The 19,686-nt window shown below is 47.2% G+C and overlaps 1 protein-coding gene across 1 annotated transcript in view; it reads right to left on the bottom strand.

The window, feature by feature from the left end:
- The window catches only part of CAPN2 (calpain 2), a gene marked incomplete at both ends in the record, with an annotated part of 30,637 nt that extends 11,361 nt beyond the window's left edge, over window positions 1-19,276 (bottom strand). The window contains 10 exons of the mRNA XM_080342913.1: window positions 312-493; window positions 816-976; window positions 1,197-1,271; window positions 2,113-2,198; window positions 3,687-3,770; window positions 6,287-6,455; window positions 7,367-7,500; window positions 7,884-8,002; window positions 18,069-18,138; window positions 19,040-19,276. Of these exons, the coding sequence (XP_080199039.1) occupies window positions 312-493; window positions 816-976; window positions 1,197-1,271; window positions 2,113-2,198; window positions 3,687-3,770; window positions 6,287-6,455; window positions 7,367-7,500; window positions 7,884-8,002; window positions 18,069-18,138; window positions 19,040-19,276 (1,317 nt within the window). The remainder of the gene's footprint in view (window positions 1-311; window positions 494-815; window positions 977-1,196; window positions 1,272-2,112; window positions 2,199-3,686; window positions 3,771-6,286; window positions 6,456-7,366; window positions 7,501-7,883; window positions 8,003-18,068; window positions 18,139-19,039) is intronic.
- Between the last annotated feature and the right edge of the window lie 410 nt (window positions 19,277-19,686).

Genomic DNA, 19,686 nt, shown 5'->3' with positions numbered 1-19,686 from the left:
GACTTCTGTAGGTCATTTGGTCCAACGCCCTACTCAGAACAAGGCCAATATAAAAATTAATGACATTGCTCAAGACTTTGTCCAGCCTAGGTTTGGATATCTCCAGGAATGCAGATTCCATGCATCTCTCCAAGCACCTGTCTCTGTACTTGACCACTGTTTTTGTGAAGGGTAATTTTCTAAATATCTAAGTGGAATTTCCTGGCTGCAGCTGGTGTCTGACTCAGCCTGGTTGAGTTTTGATAAAAAGCCCAGTCTGAGACCTGCACTACCCCATTTACAGGGTGAGTTTTCCTCCTGTGCACCTGTACTGCCTTACTTGCCTCATAAATTGCAAAGCCGATGGTGTGCATGTCCTCTCCCATCTTCCTCTGCTTCCGCCGGTGCTTCTGAATCAGGCCAATGATGAAAGTGCAGCCCCTCTCAGGATCATCAGGATCCTCATCTTCTTCCTCCAGCTTGATTAAATACTGTGGATTTGTCCAGAAAGTGTCTGGGAAGCAGATTTGTGCAAACTGTTCAGAGGCTGAAAGCAGCCGTGTTGGTATATACATGTCAGCTAGGACAGATGCTGCCCTGATTTCCAAAATCAGCTGCGAGAAGGAAACCTAATACTCCCCTCCCTGCCTTTACAACCACAACTAGACCCTCATCGGGAAGCCACATTTCCCAAAAACCTGCAGTTTTTGGACGTCAGTCCCAGATATCCCAGGTACATCCTCCTCCATAGGTCACCCTGAACCAGTTCCCAGAGAAAGTCCAAGCAGACATGTATAAAGGGTTTCTCCATCCCAGTGGTGACCATGTGCTCTTACTTGGGTAATTCCTGCACCCCCCTGCAGTGGCTCCACGCCTCCAGTTCCCATCCAGCTTCATCAGGCTCCACTTCTTGTACTTGTCGCTTGCCAGGGTGTCTGGCGTCAGGTTGCAGATCTCCAGGCGGGAGTAATGTCTCAAGAAGTCATTGTACGCCATCCTGTGGGAGGCAATGCCACAGGCAATGTTTCCTGAGAATGGACAGGCTTTCAATGCAATCACGGCGCCTAGCCTCCCTCTCTCCCATTGCCATTTAGCACTAGGATTTGGGGTGAATTTGCTCACTCATCATGGAGTGTGTACTGGGAGAGGTTACTTTGTATGAAAAAAAGCAGAGAAGACATTCCCTTCAGACTGAATGGAAGCCCAGCGCTACTTACCAAAATTCCCCATCTTCATGTCTCCTAGTCAGCTGCTCCCGCACCTCAGGGTCAACACCACTCCAGTTTGGACAGCTGAAAAACAATCCCACATCAGCTACAGAGTACAGTAAAGGTTAAACCCTAATGTAGCTGTTCTGGCATAATGATTTCACTTTCTTACAGTTCCACGCAACTCCACAATATCTAGCTGATACCTGAGGGAATGGCAGGAAGATGTGCCAGGGGAAGTTTAGGTTGGACATTAGGAAAAGGTACACCCAGAGGGTGAACTGTGGGGTTGTCATATGCAGCGACAGGAGTTGGACTCGATGATCCTTGTGGGTCCCTTCCAACTCACGACATTCTATGATTCTGTGATAGCAGCTCCAGGGCTCTCAAATCATAGCAGAATTAAAATTCATGGACCTGGGATATCCAATACCTCACTTCTTAAATATCTGAGGTAAAGATCAGAAACAGAGGTTTCATTTGCAGAAAAGTGCTAATGACTTGACTGAAATGGAGCTTTATTTTAGAAAAAGCAAGACTCAGGATAAATACTGCCCAGACACAGAAGTGAGTTAAATCCAGTTTTCATTGCTAACAAGAGAAATGGATTTTTAGAGCCTTATTAGAAAATAAGTTTTCAGAAGCTCACCACTGAATCCAGGCTGTTAAATAAGCAGAAACTACAGAGGGGCTTCTAGGAATCACCAGCCAAATCACTGCATCTTACACAAAGGCATGTGTTTGCATGAAGCGATGCCCACACGGGAGATGACAGCAATGGGATGCTTCTTTGAAAGAGAGCAAACATCACATCCAGATGTGACTTACAGAGGAATTTGAGGTAGGCAGAAGACAGATGACAGTGGAAATATGATTGAACCCCTCCAGTGAAAGCCTATATGCAACACACAAGCCATCAACTCACTTGTCATTCCATTTCCCGGTCCACTCCACTTCCCCCCAGGGATTTCGGATTCTGATCAGCTTCTGCATTGTTCCTCTGAAGTTCACCTGATGGGATCAGAAGTGTATGAAGAGTTACCCAGCGACTCAGCACTACTCTCCCTTCCACCTTTCCTATGGGAATTTAAGAATATGAAAGAGCAAGTATCTTGGTGCTATGCAGGACAATGTATATACACAAACATGTACTCACCTGGTCCAAAATATTTTGAAAGAGTTCCATGTACCCCAGGTTGTCCAGAGAAGGTTTATAGCATGCACAAATCAAACCTCATGATAAGCAAAATGTCTAGTTTGTGACAGAATTTCAAGCAAATGGAATGTAAAGTTGCTACAGGCTTGCCAAAAAGCAGGCATTACACAAAGGGATATTTCTCTAAAGTTGTCATCTATATATAAACTGCCTTTTCACGTTCAAATGCCTTTTTCCACTTTACCTGCATATAAGATGAGCCTGTTACGAGAGATGGGACTCTCAGTCTGGCCACAAGCCCTTTGACCACGTGAATGCCCCGCAGTGCAGCAGCATCAGCCCCTCTTCATGCTGCGCTGAGGCTCTGGCTTGTTATCTGCTGATCTCTGTGCACACAGAGGCCAAGCAAAATTGTACAAGTTTCAGTGGGAACGCCCAGTATTTATGGGGAACACATGGTACTAATTTGAGGAAGGAGCTGGTGCACTGCTAGAGCCCAAAGGCAAGAAAGCTGCACAGAGCAGCAGCAGTGCAGAGTCCAGTGCCTGAAATAAACTATCCTTACAAAGGCTGCACAGATTTCCAAAGGAAAAGCTTAGCTAAGTCATGCCTGTTTGTGCATTATGGTTAAACTCCCCCTTTGCTGCTTTTTGCTGCAAGAGGACAACCAAATGCATGCACGTAAACCTGCCTGATAGCAGCCTCCACCTCAGCGTAGCACATCAGCAGCTCTCTACGCCTCACTCTAAAGTTTCAGCAATTATTTCAGAAACAATTATTGGTGAAGTGACTGAAAGTCTATTACACACCTGGAAGGACACCATGATCTGCTTCTTCTGTTTTCACTTGCCTTACCTTCGCCAGTCACCTGCTCTTGGACAGGCACCTTAATTCCAGCACTATGCCCTGCTAAAAGGTGCTGTTCTGCATTTAAGGGACAATAACTTGTTTTTTTTTGCTTGGCCCACGTCTCTCACACATCTTGCTGTGCATTTCAGGTACAGTGCTGCCTGCTACACAGAAATGTTTTCAGGCACCTGTTCACCAGGAGGGTAGTGTGCCATCTGCACAGAGCTTCCCATCGCCCTGCTCAGTGGGAAATAGCAATATTCATGGAAAAAACAGGGGTTTTTTGGTCAAACCCCCAAGAAGTCAAGTTTGTGTTTACCCAAAACACACCAATTCAGTATTTCTTCAGAAAGAAGTGACTCAAAACCTGATTTAACAAAATGGATGAGACCGAAGAATTTGTCAATTTGAAGCTGACTTTGTGCTTGCCGCAGCTTGGGAAGGGCTACATCCAAATCTCGCTGCATTTCACCCCTTTGGGAAAGTTCACCTACCTCCTCTGCCCCGGTGACTGAATACGCGTGTCCCTTCACCAGCTTTTGGGAAGTGACTGCCTCCGTCTCCGCCGCACTGGTGATCTGGAGGAGCAGAGAAAATTGATGAGCATAGCCACCCCCGTGGAAGGGGATTCAACAGAGCAACGCTTCCCCCTCCACCGGAGCTTTAATCCTGTTGGGAGGCTGTAGGGGTGGTTTAGCTGCTGCGCAGAGAAAATGAGAGTGATCTGTGTGGCAGAGCAGAGAGAGGGGATGCAGCATGTGTAGCAGTGCTAGAGCCCCCTAGGGCCCACGTTTGTGGCATGGGATGTATGCCAGAAGCCCTGCACTGCAGCAAAGCTCCCTCCTGGCTCCAAAACACTCCGTGTGGTGCATCCCCTCTTGTGCATCTCCAAACACTATACAAAGGGAACATACAATGAGCTCCTTGTTCTCAAGGTACCAGGAGGAACACAAGGGATCACTGGCCTGAGGCTGCCCAGGTATCACCGGGGATCATACATAGATCCAACAAGCCCCAGTGCTTTGGTTTTGGGTCAAAACACCCCCTTTGGCTCTGCAGTAGGGTGGGAGACGTCACCTTTCCCCAGCACCACCACCCTCAGACCTGCCACGCAGGAGATCAAGGGAAAAGGCTGCACTTTGGATGCCATTCGTATCTGCTCCCACCGGGAGTCCTGCGTCCAGCTCTGGAGCCCTCATTACAGGAAAGACATGGACCTGTTGGAGAGGGGCCAGAAGAGGGACACGAGAACGATCGGAGGGCTGGAACAGCTCTGCTGTGAGGACAGGCTGAGAGAGTTGGGGTTGTTGAGCCTGGAAAAGGAAGGCTTCAGGGAGACTTCATTGCAGCCTTTCAGTACTCAAAATGAGCGTATACAAAAGATAGGGACAGACTTTTTAGCAGGGCCTGTTGCAACAGGACAAGGGGTGATGGTTTTAAACTAAAGGAGGGGGAGACTCAGGTTAGACGTGAGCAAGAAATGTTTTGCAATGAAGGTGGTGAAACACTGGCCCAGGTTGCCCAGAGAAGTGGCAGATGCCTCATCCCTGAAGACATTCAAGGCCAGGCTGGACGGGGCTCTGAGCAACCTGATCTGGTTGAAGATGTCCCTGCTTATGGCAGGGGAGTTGGACTAGATGAGATTTGAAGGTCCCTTCCAACCCAGACTGTTCTATGATTCTATGACCTGAAGGCCTATCACCCTCTCACTGCTTCAGGGCCACTTGAGCAGTCTGGCCTATCAATACTGCAGAGAAAAAACAGTTCTTGCTAGAAAGTGACTGCTTGACAACTTGCTCTAAAGACACTTAAGCCTTTATGAAACATATGTTTACCGTTGCCTTCTGAGCATTTCAGAAAGTGCATGATCTTTAAACAAGCATATCTGAAGCTTAAAAGACAGGTAGGGTGGGATCAAGCAGGATTCCTGCTGTCAGTTCATGCCCTCTTACTGCCCACAGTGCACTTTCCATGTAATGCGTAACTTCTGTGTTACTATTTCTCTGATGGAAGAGAAGATTTTACAGGATTTTTTCAACGGCTAAACTCACTAATAATTAGCTTATAATATAGAAAGTGTCAGCACTTACCAACAAAAGAATATATTTACTTTTCCCCACTCCTCAATGAGATTTGTACCATTCTGGGGCAAAAATCCAGATGTCAGATTCTTATCTAAATGCAAACTAGTAAAACAGTCCTTGAAAGAGCTGCAAAGTTGCACAGTGATGTTAACCAAGTACTTTTCCTGCTGCGAAGCTTTCCTCTCCTGTGACTCTGATTTAACTTAAAAAATGAGAGGAAACATTTCAGTTTATATTATGGACACGGTCCTTGTAAACAGTTTACCTCCCCTTTAGACATAACTAAGATGTAATCTCCTTTGGGAGTAGAGTGATTATCACAATAACAGCACTTAGACTCATTTCAGTGAAACTAAAGCAATGCTGAATCCTTGCAGAAAAGAGGGCCAAAGCTCCTCTTTTCCTTCTGGTGGAGGTTCAGCTTTTCACAACACGTTTTCCCATAAAACCTTTTAAAGGTCTAGCGACAGTCCGAGCTTCCCTGCTTCAAGAACAAAGCCCATATTTTTGGGGAACATTTTGGCTCAATTGTTATGACAAACAGGCTATGGCAAGGATGGAGTTTGCCACCTCTGAGCATCTGAAACCAAAGCCATTAGCAGCAACTTCCTGTCCAAATTTGCTCAGCCTCTACCAACCTGCTGCTAAGCTACAGGCTTTCTTAAGAATAAAGGTATATATCAGGACCCTTAATGAGTTCCCTGTGTGGTTTGTTGCCATGAACCTATGGAACAGCAAAATCTTTAAGTCTCAAGGAAGAAAAACACGAGAGACATCAAGCTTTTATGCATGAAGTTAACCTATTTTGATTTCAACCTATTTTGAGACATAATGCCCCGGAAGAGAACGTGCCTATCTCACACTCTGGGGCCAAAAGGAGAGCAGAAAAGTGGGGGCACAGGGGACCAGCATCCTTTGTGCACCTCCTGTGCATGGAGCACAGGTACATTCCTCAGCTGCCTGCGTGCACAGCAAGAGCCGAGTGTCCAGAAACAGGCCCGCTAACTCACGTCAATGGAGCAGCCAAGGAGAGAGCCTTTCTGAAGTGCCTTCTGAATTATTCTGAAGAGGTTGGGTGGTGCCTTCTGCAGCTCATACCATTCTGCAATTCCACCAGTGAAGTCCTCGAAGCCTTCAGTGGTGGTGCCACCAGAGAGAGACTCGTATGAGCCGTTCAGCCTGCATGAAAGGGGACAAACATACACAACCATCAGTCTCCGTATTTTCCTCTTGTCACACACACAACCATCAGGTTCCCTATTGTCTCCTTCTCTTGGAGAGAAGGATTCAGTTCCCCAACTGCCACACCATTTCTGCTTTCAACAGCACCACAGCAGCTATGAATGCACCATCTCCCATTCAGTTTTAGACCTCTGTACTGGCAAAGTCCCAGCATAAAATATTATATGATCAAGTATACAGATTGCATGTTCTGTCATATCAATGACAAAAATCATGGACACTATTTGAAGAAAAAATAATATTAAAAAAATCAAGGCCCAACAATTTGCCTCTCTATTTCCACCCAGTCTTCTAACTCCTTTAACAATTATGGGTCTAATTTTCAGCTGACCCAAATTAGCTCAGTTTCTTAAGACAATCAAAACCAGTAATGTTAGATGGCAGAATTCCTCCCTGACCAAAACTGGAAATTCAATTTTGACCTTGAACAGAGACCTGGGCACATGGACTGGCATGCTTTGCATGCTGAAGCACTGCTGCTGCAAGCCCTCACCGGTGTGTAGGGCACATGAAATGGAGCTTCCCAAACCCAGGTGACAGAAGACAGTACTCCAGGAACAGCCTTGCCTTGAGATACAACAACTATTTTTCCTGGCTAGCAGCAAAGCCAGTACTTTTGGCTACTGGTCTTAAGCACCTGACAGCAAAGCTTTACTAAAGCAGCCATAGAAGCAGTCAAGCAGCAGCAATACCCTAGAAGTTTCAAACGGTAATAATTAGGCTGACATTTTATAGGTGCAGTATCAGCACAGCTGAGGATGCTGCAAGGAAGCAGAGGCATGAGGAGATCTGAGGGGGGTGAAAGCAGTCTCCCTTGCTCTAGCAGGGCCACCCTGGCCTCAACTCACTTGGCATAGGCCTTCTCCAGCAGCGCGCTCCAAAACTCACTGCCCTCCGCCGAGTGCACGAAGAGCAGCTCCCCATTCTTGGTGGGCAGCCTGTCATCCACCACGACGTCCACCCACTCCCCGTACTGCCAGAACTGGAAAGAGAGAACAAACTCCCTGTCACCACCCCATGATGTGCACTCACGTCACCAGGACACTGATCTGTTAACATCAACTTCCTGGAGGAAAAGCAATCCCCCTCGCAGTCAGCTTCATCTATCCTGTTGAGGGATGCATGTCCTCAGATGGATCTGCCAGTGGAGGAAGGACCACAAAGACAGCCCCTACTCCCAGCTCTTTAGCTAGTGGTTCTCATCCTTCACCACCATCACCCTTCTTGGATTTCTCCATTTTTCTGCCTGGCTCTTTGATGCCACTCTGAGCGTTCCAAGAAACACCCCACACATAGACATGGCCAGCCACACCAGCTCCTGGCCAACAGCACTGGGGGAAAGACAAGGGCCAGTTTTTCACCTACCTGGAAGTGGAAAATTCCTGCGTATTTATCTTGGAAGCTCTGGTCTTTGGGAACGACACGGGCCAGAATTTCTTCATTCAGGGTTAGAGAGGCAATAGCAGCCAAGAGCCAACAGTCCCCTGTAAAGGAAAAAAAAAGTTACTTATTCCAACTTTATTCTTTAGGGTTTGTACTGCATAGGGATTGTGCATTATAACTAATAACAATAACTAATAGAGCTGCGATGAGATGGTCCCTCCGGTTACTTTACCTCCAAGGGAAGCCAAATGCATGCACACAAAGACATCCCACTTCCAGGCAAGTTTTGTACTTCCTCAAGACCAAAGTAACAAAAAAAAGTAAAAGCAGGCTTTCTGTGATCTACCAGCACAGTTATCACCCATGCCGGGACTATGTGAAAGAACACTTAATATTCAATTGAGCGTTTACAGGTTAGGAATGCATGGGGAAAAGGCAAACAGCCAGGCCTATGGGCATACATAGGTATTCAGGGGTACAGGTTTTTCTCAGAGGATCAGTGTTTTCTCAAGCATAGCCTGTTTTCCTTTCTCTCCTCCATGCTTAATAAATGCCTGTTGACTTGTCAACCAGAGATCTACCCAATGGACAAACTTCTTTTAAGGTCTCTTGCCAGACTCCTACCAAATAGGAGCTCCTTTCACCTTATATACCTCTGGAGGCTCCTGCTAGAGGCCTCTCTGTTTAGTCCCACATCCCATCTCTGGTGCTGGTCATCAGAGAGACAGGAGAGGTCTGAAGGCAGGCACTGTTCTCCAGCCCCACATACCTCTTTGCCCTTCCTGGGATGGAGCCAACATACACCAAGCCTGCACGCCAGGGCTCCAGGACACAGGCTGTCTGGATAGTATTTTTCCACATCTTCTCCTATGAAGTAGAGGGAGGAGGAGACCACAACTATATAAACATTACTTCTATTTTCTGTAATTATTTTCAGAAACCACTGTTACTTTGAGTGGTTACCTTTCTGCTCAGCCATGGGTCTTCTGCAGCCTTCTACAAGTTGATTATGGATTTAAAGACCCAGGTGATCCCCTGACTCCCACTACTCAACATGTTACTCCTTGTTAGCATTCCCAGATCTGTTGTTGCCTTGCTTTGTGAACACAGGAAAATTGGTATTACACATTAAATCCCACAGTCATCCTGCAGCGTACATAGGGCTGTAGGTTCAAGAAGCATGAGCCACCCACAGCAAGTCAGAAGCCAGCAAAGCAGCTGCCTCTATACAGCCAGCTCTCTCCTATAGGAAAAGGGTCAAAAGCTCACAGGTGAGAATCTGGGGTCTGAATGGGCAACTGGGAGAAAATCTCAGGGAGAAGCAGCACCTCATCACTCTCAGACTCAGACCCAGCATTGCTCTGCTACCACTAGGAGGAACACAAGGAACCTGCAACTCCCTTCAGCCTGCTCATCACTTTTCATAGCTGAGACCCAGCAGCAGCTCTATGAATGACATTTGTCCCATGGCCCTTTTCGCATCTCATGAAAGGTGGAAGACGTGAAATGGCAGGATAATTTCAAAACCTGAGATGCTTTTACTATTTCATGACCTAGAGGGGAATAACCGAACATAAAACTTTCCCTTCAGCCCTGCCTCTGGCTGCTTGTACTGCAATGGAGACATCATGTCAGAGAAGTTTTTCAAACAGGAAAGTCATCTTGCCATTCCCCTGTGACAGATTATGAAGCAATGAGGATGTTCCCCTCCCTGCTTTGTGGCAGCACATCCATCTCACCCTGCAAAACATTCTTCTTACAGCCTCCTTCATGGCATCGAGACCATCCTCCCTGTGAGCTGCACACCCACTGGGGCCCTGGTGCACTCAGAGGCACCGCCAAGCACAGCAACTGTGCTTGCTGGGAAAGAGATTGGGGTCAGAAGATACTAAGAGACATTCTTAGATGGGCTAATCTACAATTAACAGCATGATCCTCTGCCCCCCGCCGAGTGAGGACTTTAGCAGTTACCCTTCATAGAAGTTCTCCTTACAGAGGAGGACATTAAAGAGCTCTGCAAATAAACCCTTCTGTCAAAAGGCAACAACAGGGCTTCAGATTAGATCTGTGCTCTCCCATGCACAGCTTGCCTGCACAAAGTGGTTTTTGTTTGGGTTTTTTTTGTTGTTTGTTTGTTTGGTGACCAAAGAAGTCTTCAAACAAACCCAATAGCATGGTAATCACCTGGGAGAGACTGCCCAGAGATTCCTTCTGTACTGAGGATTCCGTTTTTATTAAGTCTCACAAACAGGTAGTTTCTGGACAAGAGTTTGGTTTCCTAAAGTCCAAGATGTAACTACCTGCTAGAAAACAGCCCTGGCACTTTGACTGGGGCTTTTGTGGGTCAGGCTGAATTAATACCATACTGGTATTATATATATACACCTCTGAATTAATATTATATCGCATCCACTCCTTCCTCCTTAACTTGTTTTTCTCCCACTGGCACTCATCACACAGCAAGTCAATTCATTAACCCAGACAAAACAGTCTTTCTGTCGCCTTACTGAGTTAAAGGAGGTCACAGCTTGTGACAGGCCTCTTCTGGGTCCAGAAAGTGGTGGGTTGCTCTGTATTTTGGCAGTAGAAGTATCATATGTCAGAGGCAGTGTGGGAGAAGGAGATGGATGTAAATGTATGTGTGCACTGGACCAGCACACACTGCAGAAGACCTGAGCACTCTCCATCCACACCCCAGCACTGCACAGGGGTGGACAATACCCTTGGCTTTCCCTTCAATTATTCTTCTTCTAGCACCCAGGAGCCACAGGCTCCTTAGTGTTTATAAAACCAACAAAATCCTAAAAGAAGGAAAAGAGAGGGGATCTTTGTTCTCCCTACTGTGCTGCTGTCCCTCTAGCAAAACAATAATTTACCCCTGGGAAAAATTAGCAAGCCTTGGTGAGACTTGTAACAAAGAGCAACCTCAAAGCATCTTGAATATTGGGAACAGGCATGAGACAAGTCATCGATATATAAATTATCAGGTTAACTGGTCTCAGCACATAGGTCACATAATTGATAACCTGCAGATGGGTGCCTGTCAGAGCAGCAGAACAACCCCAGCGCACACCCCAGGCTCTGCAAGGCTTTTACAGACTGACACGCACAACTCAGAGGCGAAGTGAGTCCCTGGAGTCTCAGACCTACACTAGCTAGGCTAAAACCAGTACCGGTACGCTTACCTAGACTTCTAGGATGCCTTGCCATGGCTAGGCAGATCCACGCCCTCATTCAGACTATATTAGATAAACCCAGAAAGAGAGCAATCCAGCCTGGTCAGCGCAGCTCTGCTGGTCCTAAGGCACAGCTGGATAATGCCATAGAGCTCCTGTCCTCTACAACAAAGCTGCAGGCAGAGCTGAAGGCAATTTGTGCATACTCTGTCAGGTGGGTGGAAACAGCTGGAGGCATGTCCTATGCCCCTTGTTTGCAGACAGCTGTGGAGGTGTTTTTCCACTCAATTGCTCAATCTGCAGAATAAAGCAGAGTTCACATTGCACAGCCTTACACAAACAGGCAAACCTGACCGCCCCAAGAAATTCCCAGAGTATTTGACATTGGTGTTACTACCCTCAGAAAAACTGTGCTGATTTCAATCAGTAGCAAGTCTGACTCAGAGAGCAGCTGTCCCACCACTCTTCCAAAGAAATATTAGTATTTCTATTCCATAAACAGGGCAGAGGCTGGGCAGGCAGAGAGTAGCACTGAAAGAATAAGTGAACAACTCCACACAACTGCAATAACTGAGGAAGTCTTGGTCACAAAGCTGCTTAGGGATCTGGATTAAGAGAATACATCCTTTAATGCCATACTACATCTTTGAGTGAGATTTCCCCTGTAGATAAGAAGCACCGAAGTTCAAGGAAGAGTTCTGGGCACCTCAGTTCAAGAAGGACAAGGAACTGCTTGAGAGAGTCCAGCGCAGAGACACCAAGATGATTAAGGGAGTGGAGCATCTCCCGTATGAGGAAAGGCTGAGGGAGCTGAGTCTAGTTTGGAGAAGACGAGACTGAGGGGTGACGTCAGTAATGTTTATAAATATGTAAAGGGTGAGTGTCATGAGGATGGAGCCAGGCTCTTCTTGGTGACAACCAATGGTAAGACAAGGGGTAACGGGTACAAACTGGAACACAAGAGGTTCCACTTAAACATGAGAAGAAACTTCTCAGTGAGGGTGCCAGAGCACTGGAACAGGCTGCCCAGGGAGGTTGTGGAGTCTCCTTCTTTGGAGACATTCAAAACCCACCTGGACACCTTCCCGTGTAACCTCATCTGGGTGTTCCTGCTCCGGCAGAGGGATTGGACTGGATGATCTTCTGAGGTACCTTCCATTCCCTGACATTCTATGATTTTGCGAAACTCCCCCCAGAGGATCTCTAGTCCCATAAGCAGAGTTTATAAATAATTTCCTTTACTTTCTAGCTGTCCCATCAAGGCAGACATGAACACAAAGAAACAGCAACTTTGTTGCAGAAATCTTTCTGTTGAACTTTATGCAGATTTCTAAGGAGAATTTGGAGCCAGACTGTCACGGTTTAACCCCAGCTGGCAAATAGGACCACGCAGCCACTTGCTCATCCCCTCCCCCCGAAATGGGATCAGGTAGAGAATCAGAAAGTGAAAAAAACCCTTGTGGTTTGAGATAAGAACAGTTTAATAGGATAGCAGAGGAAGAGAAAATAATCATAATGATAGTAGAACATACAAAACAAGTGATGCACAATGCAATTGCTCACCACCCGCAGCCCCAATAACCTGTTCATTCCCAAGCCGTGGTATTTGTGCCCTAGGACCAACTCCAGCTTATACACTGAGCAGAAGGAAGAAGTGTGGTAAGGAACACCTCTCTGGCCAGCTTGGATCAGCCATCCAGGCTGCACTCCCTCCCAGCTTCTTGTGCACCTTGTAGAGCATGGGAAGCCGAAAAATTTCTTGACTACCCAGCAACAACCAAAACATCAGTGTACTACAAATATTATTCTCAAACTAAATCCAAAACACAGCCACTAGAACGAAACTTAACTCTGCCCCAGCCAAAACCAGGACACAGACACACATAGATCTTAACGCAGACAACTCTGGGCAAGATCTTCTCGAGGTTAAAAGGCAGACACAGCATATATCAGAGACACACCACCCTTTGGTTTCCACATTTTAAAGCACTCCACAGTCAAGATATCATCTCTCTCTTTCTGAACAGTCATAACTAAAAGTAGACCTGATAATTCAAAGCCTGGATGAGAACAGATCTTGTAATAATACCTGGAGTTTAAGCCTGTGCTAAGTAAGCCTGAGCAGGGTCTTTAACAAACAGCCTTAATTATAAGAACTGGCACTTTTGTAAGGCTCTTGACAGCGACTTTCCTTGGGTAGAGAAGGCAAGTCCAAGAGGAGGCTAACAGACAGGTTACTTATACAAAGCATTTTAAAGGAGTTAACCAGGCTAGGTTAATCATGGAGAATTTTTGTAAATCCACAATACAGTAGGCAGAATAAGGTTATCAGAAAAGGGAATATTATACAGATGCGAGTTTATTTATATCTACAAGAAGTACTATTTTTCCTGTCATGCTTCCTTTATGCTGCTATCATCGTTTTACTTCTTATTTCACAGTATCACAGTATGTTTGGGATTGGAAGGGACCTCAAAAGATCATCCAGTCCAATTCCCCCCATGGAGCAGGAACGCCTCGGTGAGGTCGCACAGGAACATGTCCAGGCGGGTTTTGAATGTCTCCAGAGAAGGAGACTCCACAACCTCCCTGGGCAGCCTCTTCCAGTGTCTGTCACCCTTACTGAGAAGAAGTTTTTTCTCAAATTTAAGTGGAACCTCTTGTGTTCCAGCTTGATCCCATTACCCCTTGTCCTATCATTGTTTGCCACCGAGAAGAGCCTGGCTCCATCCTCATGGCACTCACCCTTTATATATTTATAAACATTAATAAGGTCCCCCCTTAGTCTTCTCTTCTCCAAACTAAAGAGACCCAGCTCCCTCAGCCTTTCTTCATAAGGGAGATGCTCCACTCCCTTAATCATCTTGGTTGCCCTACGCTGGACCCACTCCAGCAGTTCCCTGTCCTTCCTGAACCGAGGGGCCCAGAACTGGACACAATATTCCAGATGTGGTCTCACTAGGGCGGAGTAGAGAGGAAGGAGAACCTCTCTCGATCTACTAACCACCCCTCTTGTAATACACCCCAGGATGCCATTGGCCTTCCTGGCCACAAGGGCACAGTGCTGGCTCATAGTAATCCTGTTGTCCACCAGGACCCCCAGGTCTCTTTCCCCTACACTGCTCTCTAGTATGTAATTTCCCAACCTATACTGGAACCTTATTTTGATACATCCAACTCTGCCTTTACCTAATCTCCAGCTATAAATAAGAATGTTGCAAAAAAACTTAATTGGAAGGCAAGCATAAACAGCCATAAGGGCTTAAAACTGGCTATTCTGAAGAGCAGAGACAAGCAAACCACCCCCATGGAGCGCCTGGAGGGCTGTAACTGGAAGGTCACTTACGTTCCTCTGGTCACTGCACAGCTCATGTAAGAGTACGGAGTCAAAGGAAAAATGCACATTTGGCCAATCTCAGACATGCCATTATTTTAAAACACTCATAGGCACAGATTAACAGCTACTAAATGTATTTATTTTAACACCATGGGCCTCCAGGAGGTTTTCTGGTTAGAAACGTGAGGCTGTGACAACCCATGTACAATAGAGTGGATGCCAGCATGGGAAAACCATGCATCTGATTTTCTAAATTAATCCTATTCAATTCATTATTTTTCCACACATTTTTATTCAAGGAGGAGACACCTGATTCCAAACAGCAGATGAGAGATACTGTGGTGTGTATGGCCCGGTGTTGTGATACCATGGTGACATCCCCTCCAGAGAAGGTGGTTACGGGTGAATAAACTTCCTCTCGGCAGTGGCTTTGGTTCCTCCCCTCCGCTGTCATGAGTCACCACATCCCATGTGTTGCTATTCTTTGCCAAATACCATCACTGACTTCAGCTCTGATACTCTAAAACTAACTCCAAATACTTTGCTGCAGAAGTTTCCCCTAAAAAGTAATAAAACCAGAACAATCTAAAGCCCAAGGGACAGAACTTTGGTGTCTGGAGAACCTAACAAACTGCAAGCTTGTATCAGGGACAACCTTTTCTGTGCTCACAACCAGCTATGCCTTTTATGCATTGCGGAGTTGTATAGTCCAGGCCAAAAATAATTAAACACATTTGTAGACTGCATCTGGCCCACAGACCGAAGAGTCCTGGGCTAAAAGGAACATCTGTACCACTGCTCATCAGCCGAGCTGCTCGGTTACGCACCCCTTGCCAAGCAGCCTGCTGCAGCAGCTATGGGCACGTGTGCTTCGGATGCCTCATGTGTCCCTGTGGCAGTCCAAGATGTTCTGAAAGGCTTGGCAATAGTGATGAAATTCCACATGGGCACAGGTCTATTGCTCTGTGAATAAGCCTTTTGGGTGATAAATAGACTACAAAAGCTTCCTATGGAAAAAAGCAACATAAAAAGCACAAGTTTCAAAGACGACCTCATGTTTTCCAGTGCAATCTTTGTGATATCCTAAAATCACAAAATCATAGAATAGAATCATTTTGGTTGGAAGAGACCCTCAAGATCATCGAGCCCAACCATTAACCTAGCACCGGCACCAAACCATGTTCCTAAGAACCTCATCTACACGTGAGAGGACATCAGTATCAGCACACAAAGTTCAAGTAAATGGAAGCTTAAATAAACGGATCGATACAAATGCTGGTGTCAGATCATGCAGTGGCAAAAAAAATGTATTTGTACAGCACATCTGCTAGCCTCACTCTGTGAAAAAGCAGAGATTCAATACAGGCTCTTAGTAACTCAATGGCTATATAGAAAAAAGATCAATAGCATGTAATTTTTTATCAACTACTAAACTGTCAAGCAATAGCAAAATCCTGGCCATATTCATAAGAAGATAGTGGGCTGAGTCATAGCAGTAACTAGTCATAGTGAAAACAGTAATATAAACAAGAACATTAACAACCTCCTATTCAAATATTGTTTCAGGAGATGAAAGAATATAAGCTATGAGTCAGTTCGTATCCTTTGGTAGTACCATATAGCCTCATGAGAACATGTAGCTGGTCCAAAGACCATTAAGACAAATGCTTTCACCAATTTAAAACAAGCAACTCCACAACCTGAAAACTAAGTTACAAATCTTTCTTTACAGTGCTCTTGCTGCCATAACATCTGGATAGAAGAGCTGGAAGCCCGCAGAAAGCAGAAAGTAACTAAGTGCCTTCAGAAATTAGCATGTAAACAAAATGCCAGTTGTTGAAATGGCATTACAATAAACTGTCACTTCACACTGAGCTGCTCCTTAGATGAGAAATTTCATAGTTTAGAGAAAAAAAAAAAAGAGGGCAGATGTCTAGCACATGTGTTAAGCACTGGGACATCCTTTACGCCAAAAGAGTCGTGGTGGGGCAGGCTTGGGCAGAGAACACACGAAGGAAGCTGGTGACAGGCTAAGGACTTCACCAATGACACAACAGAGCCTAATCCATGCCACAGGTGATATTTGGGTATGAGAAGAACTAAATTCACAATCTAAGTATTTTTTTCTGTCAGGGCTTTTTACACAAATTGTATCTAGTTGTTAAAGCACCAACTTGAATAACTTCTGAAAGAAAACATAAGCACAAAACATGTGAAATAAGCTTTCCTATCCGTTATATTTTTGGACATGAAAACACAAATAACAGCAGCAGAATTAGAGAATAAGAAGCCACTATGTGGCTAATATTATGCCGATGAAAAGCAAACAGAACTTAATTCCTTTGCCAATCCAAAAGCACAACACACACCACATATGAGTCATGTCTCTCTACACCAAGAGCTTTCCCGCAACCACTCTATCAGTCTAACCTAAAACCCTCTCCCTACAGCTGCGGAATAACTGTGAGTCTCACTGCTTCAACTTCAGCTTATTTCCTCTTGCATCCCTGCAGCTGCCCATCTCACCAGCCTCCACGCTGCCTTCTGGGAGGACAGGCATGGAGGCACTCGCCTAAAACCCCATCTGACAGGCAGGAGGCTTTGAGACGTGGATGGTCATGCACATACAGCCCAGTCAAGCCAATCCCTTCCCACTGTCCCCTGGAGCCTCCTGCAGCCTGGCCCATCCCTCCTGAAACACCCCAGTTTTGTTTTCCTTGAGAGCTGGCAAGCGGCTGGGAATCCCTCCATATAACTTATTTTCTCTCTACTGCATCTTTCCAGGTTTCAAGGGGTGACTCCTTCTCGGAGGCACTCTCTCTCACTGGGGAAAGAAACATCCCACTATACACGCAACTGCCCTTCTAAGCAGATTGCTAAAGGCAGAAATTAGTCAGGCTGCTGTCAGGCGTACGGATGCAGACATGAAAGAAGCTGGTGCCAATCAGAAAAGCCATCAGGAAATCAGTCTGTGTCATCCCTGCTCAGTGCACACAGCAAGGCTGTGCTCGGTGGGCAAACACACACAGTCCCTTATGGGAACATCAGGACATGCAGTTCCAGCTAAATAGCCCTGGACAGGTTATACAGAAGTATGGTTTTTATGAGCATAAGGAGCGATAACTCAAGCCAGTGACAATAATATCTCAGGTTGGAAAACCACCCCTGTATGTATGATGTGAATGTTGGGCCTGGGTGTGTGAATGAGTGGGTCAGAAAGCAGCCCACAAAATATGCATGGCAACGTGACTGAAAACAGACACGAGGGTGGTGTGTTTGGAATAACAGTTATTGAAAAAACATCCTGTTTAACCTCTTAGTCCAGACCCATATATGTAAAACCTATAAATTGTCAATGGCTAATAAAGAGGGCCTCAGCCTGGCTCAGCTCTCTGCTCTGCCCGGCTCTGCGCTCCTTCCTGAACACGATCTCTGCCTCTGTGTGCATCTTTGTCTGCATCCCAGCGTGCATCGTTCCTCATCGCTGCAGTCCCTACCTGCAGCCGAGGAAAGGCAAGAAAGATTTGATTTCATATGAAGAGAGGTGGCAGGATGCAAAAGGATGTATTACAGAGTGAGTTGCAGCCTAGTATAAACTGTGGTGTCCTGGGGCAGCATCTGCATGGAAAACACAGCTTTCTGCTTCCCCCTTACCTAAGGCCCCTTGGCAGATGTCTGTGCGAGTGGCTCCACCGGCTATGAACTGTGGGCTGGAACACAGCTCCTGGGAAGGAAACAAGCCTTGCATTACATATATCCACAGGGACGGAAGGGAACAAGGCCCCACCTGCAGCAAACTTAAGCAATTGACAAGAGCAGGACAAGCCCACAGAGATGGAGCAGGTCAGGGGTGAGCACAGCATACCATGCTAAGCGTGGTGAGAACGGGAGCTGGTGACCAAAGTTTGTGGGCAGCCATATTCACAGTATGTGCCACAAGGTCCACTGCATTTTTAAACACGTGCACACACCATTCCACTATTACCTCCCCACCACTGACTACACCAGGGTCTTTCAGAGATGCCCAGGCACTCCAGAGTCCATCTGACCCGATGGCTCTTGTGGCCAGATGGGGCTGCTTTGTTAGGCACAGGTGCAGGCTGAGCGAGGGCTCATGAAGAAAACCTCCGCATTGTGGTCAGCTCATCTCTCTGCTAAGAGAAAGAGTTATCTGAAGCGACAGCTCCGAGTGCTACTCAAAGTAAGCAGTCTGACCCCACGGAGAACTCGCGCCGGAGATGTGAACGGCTTTTGTGCTGTTAGTTGTCCAGATGGAGCACCGGACCCCAGGCGATGGGATGTCCCCAGAGCTCTGGGCGACTGCAGCCTCACAAAACGGGCGAACCGGGATTTTGCAGCCGCCTGGGGTGCTGCCCGGGGAGGCTGCGCCCGCGGGTCTGAGCCCGGGGGCGCCTGCGCCCCGACCCGGTGCCGGGCGGCGGCCGGAGAAACGCCCCTCCGGGTGGGCCGAGAAGGGGGAGCGCAAAAATCACACGCACACCCCCGCAGAATTAAATCAACCCCAATTTAGGGGGCGGGGGGGAAGAAAAGCCGAGTGAAAAAGTGCAGTAGTGCCGCGGAACGATGCAACCGGGACCCGCACCCCACCGCCGCTGCCGCCCTACCGTGGGTCTGCACCAGACGACGCCCTGCGTCTTGTAGGAGCTGGGCCCCAGCTCTCGGTAGCCAAGGGCGGTGGGGCCGGCGGGGAACGAGGGGTCCTGGAAGAGCCGCCCCTCCTGCAGGCACTCCTGCCGCAGTGCCCCGAAGTCCTGGCCCAGGTACGGGACGGCGTGTTCGTGCCGACCGGCGCCCAGCGCCGCCGCCCGCTCCTTCGCCACCGCCGCCGCCATCCCCGCCATCGCCCCGCTGCTGCCGCCGCCCCGCCCCGGCCCCGCCCGACATCCTCCCCCCACGGTGTCACGGATGCAGCCAGCGCTCAGCCCGGCGACAGCCCACGGTTTGCGAGTCACCCGCACCCTCTCCGCGTCACGGATGAAGACTCCCCCTCCCCCGAAGTGTCCACCTCTGTTCGCCGTGGACCCACGGGGAAGCACGTCTCCCTCGCAGCTGGGCACCTCATGGGCTCTGCGTCTGTGCCCGTCCTAGCTCCCATATTGCCACATGTATTCATCAATTAAAAAAAAAATAAATCAGTATTTCCTGCCTAAACACCATAATTCATGGAATAGAATCATAGAATCCTTTTGGTTGGAAGAGACTCTCGAGATCACTGAGTCCAACCATAACCTAACTCTACCACTAAACCCTG

The sequence above is a fragment of the Nesoenas mayeri genome (assembly GCF_963082525.1).
Source record: "Nesoenas mayeri genome assembly, chromosome: 3".
In the NCBI taxonomy this organism is placed as follows: domain Eukaryota; kingdom Metazoa; phylum Chordata; class Aves; order Columbiformes; family Columbidae; genus Nesoenas; species Nesoenas mayeri.
The sequence above is the reverse complement of the archived record's forward strand: the minus strand, read 5'-3'. Positions and strand labels throughout refer to the sequence as shown.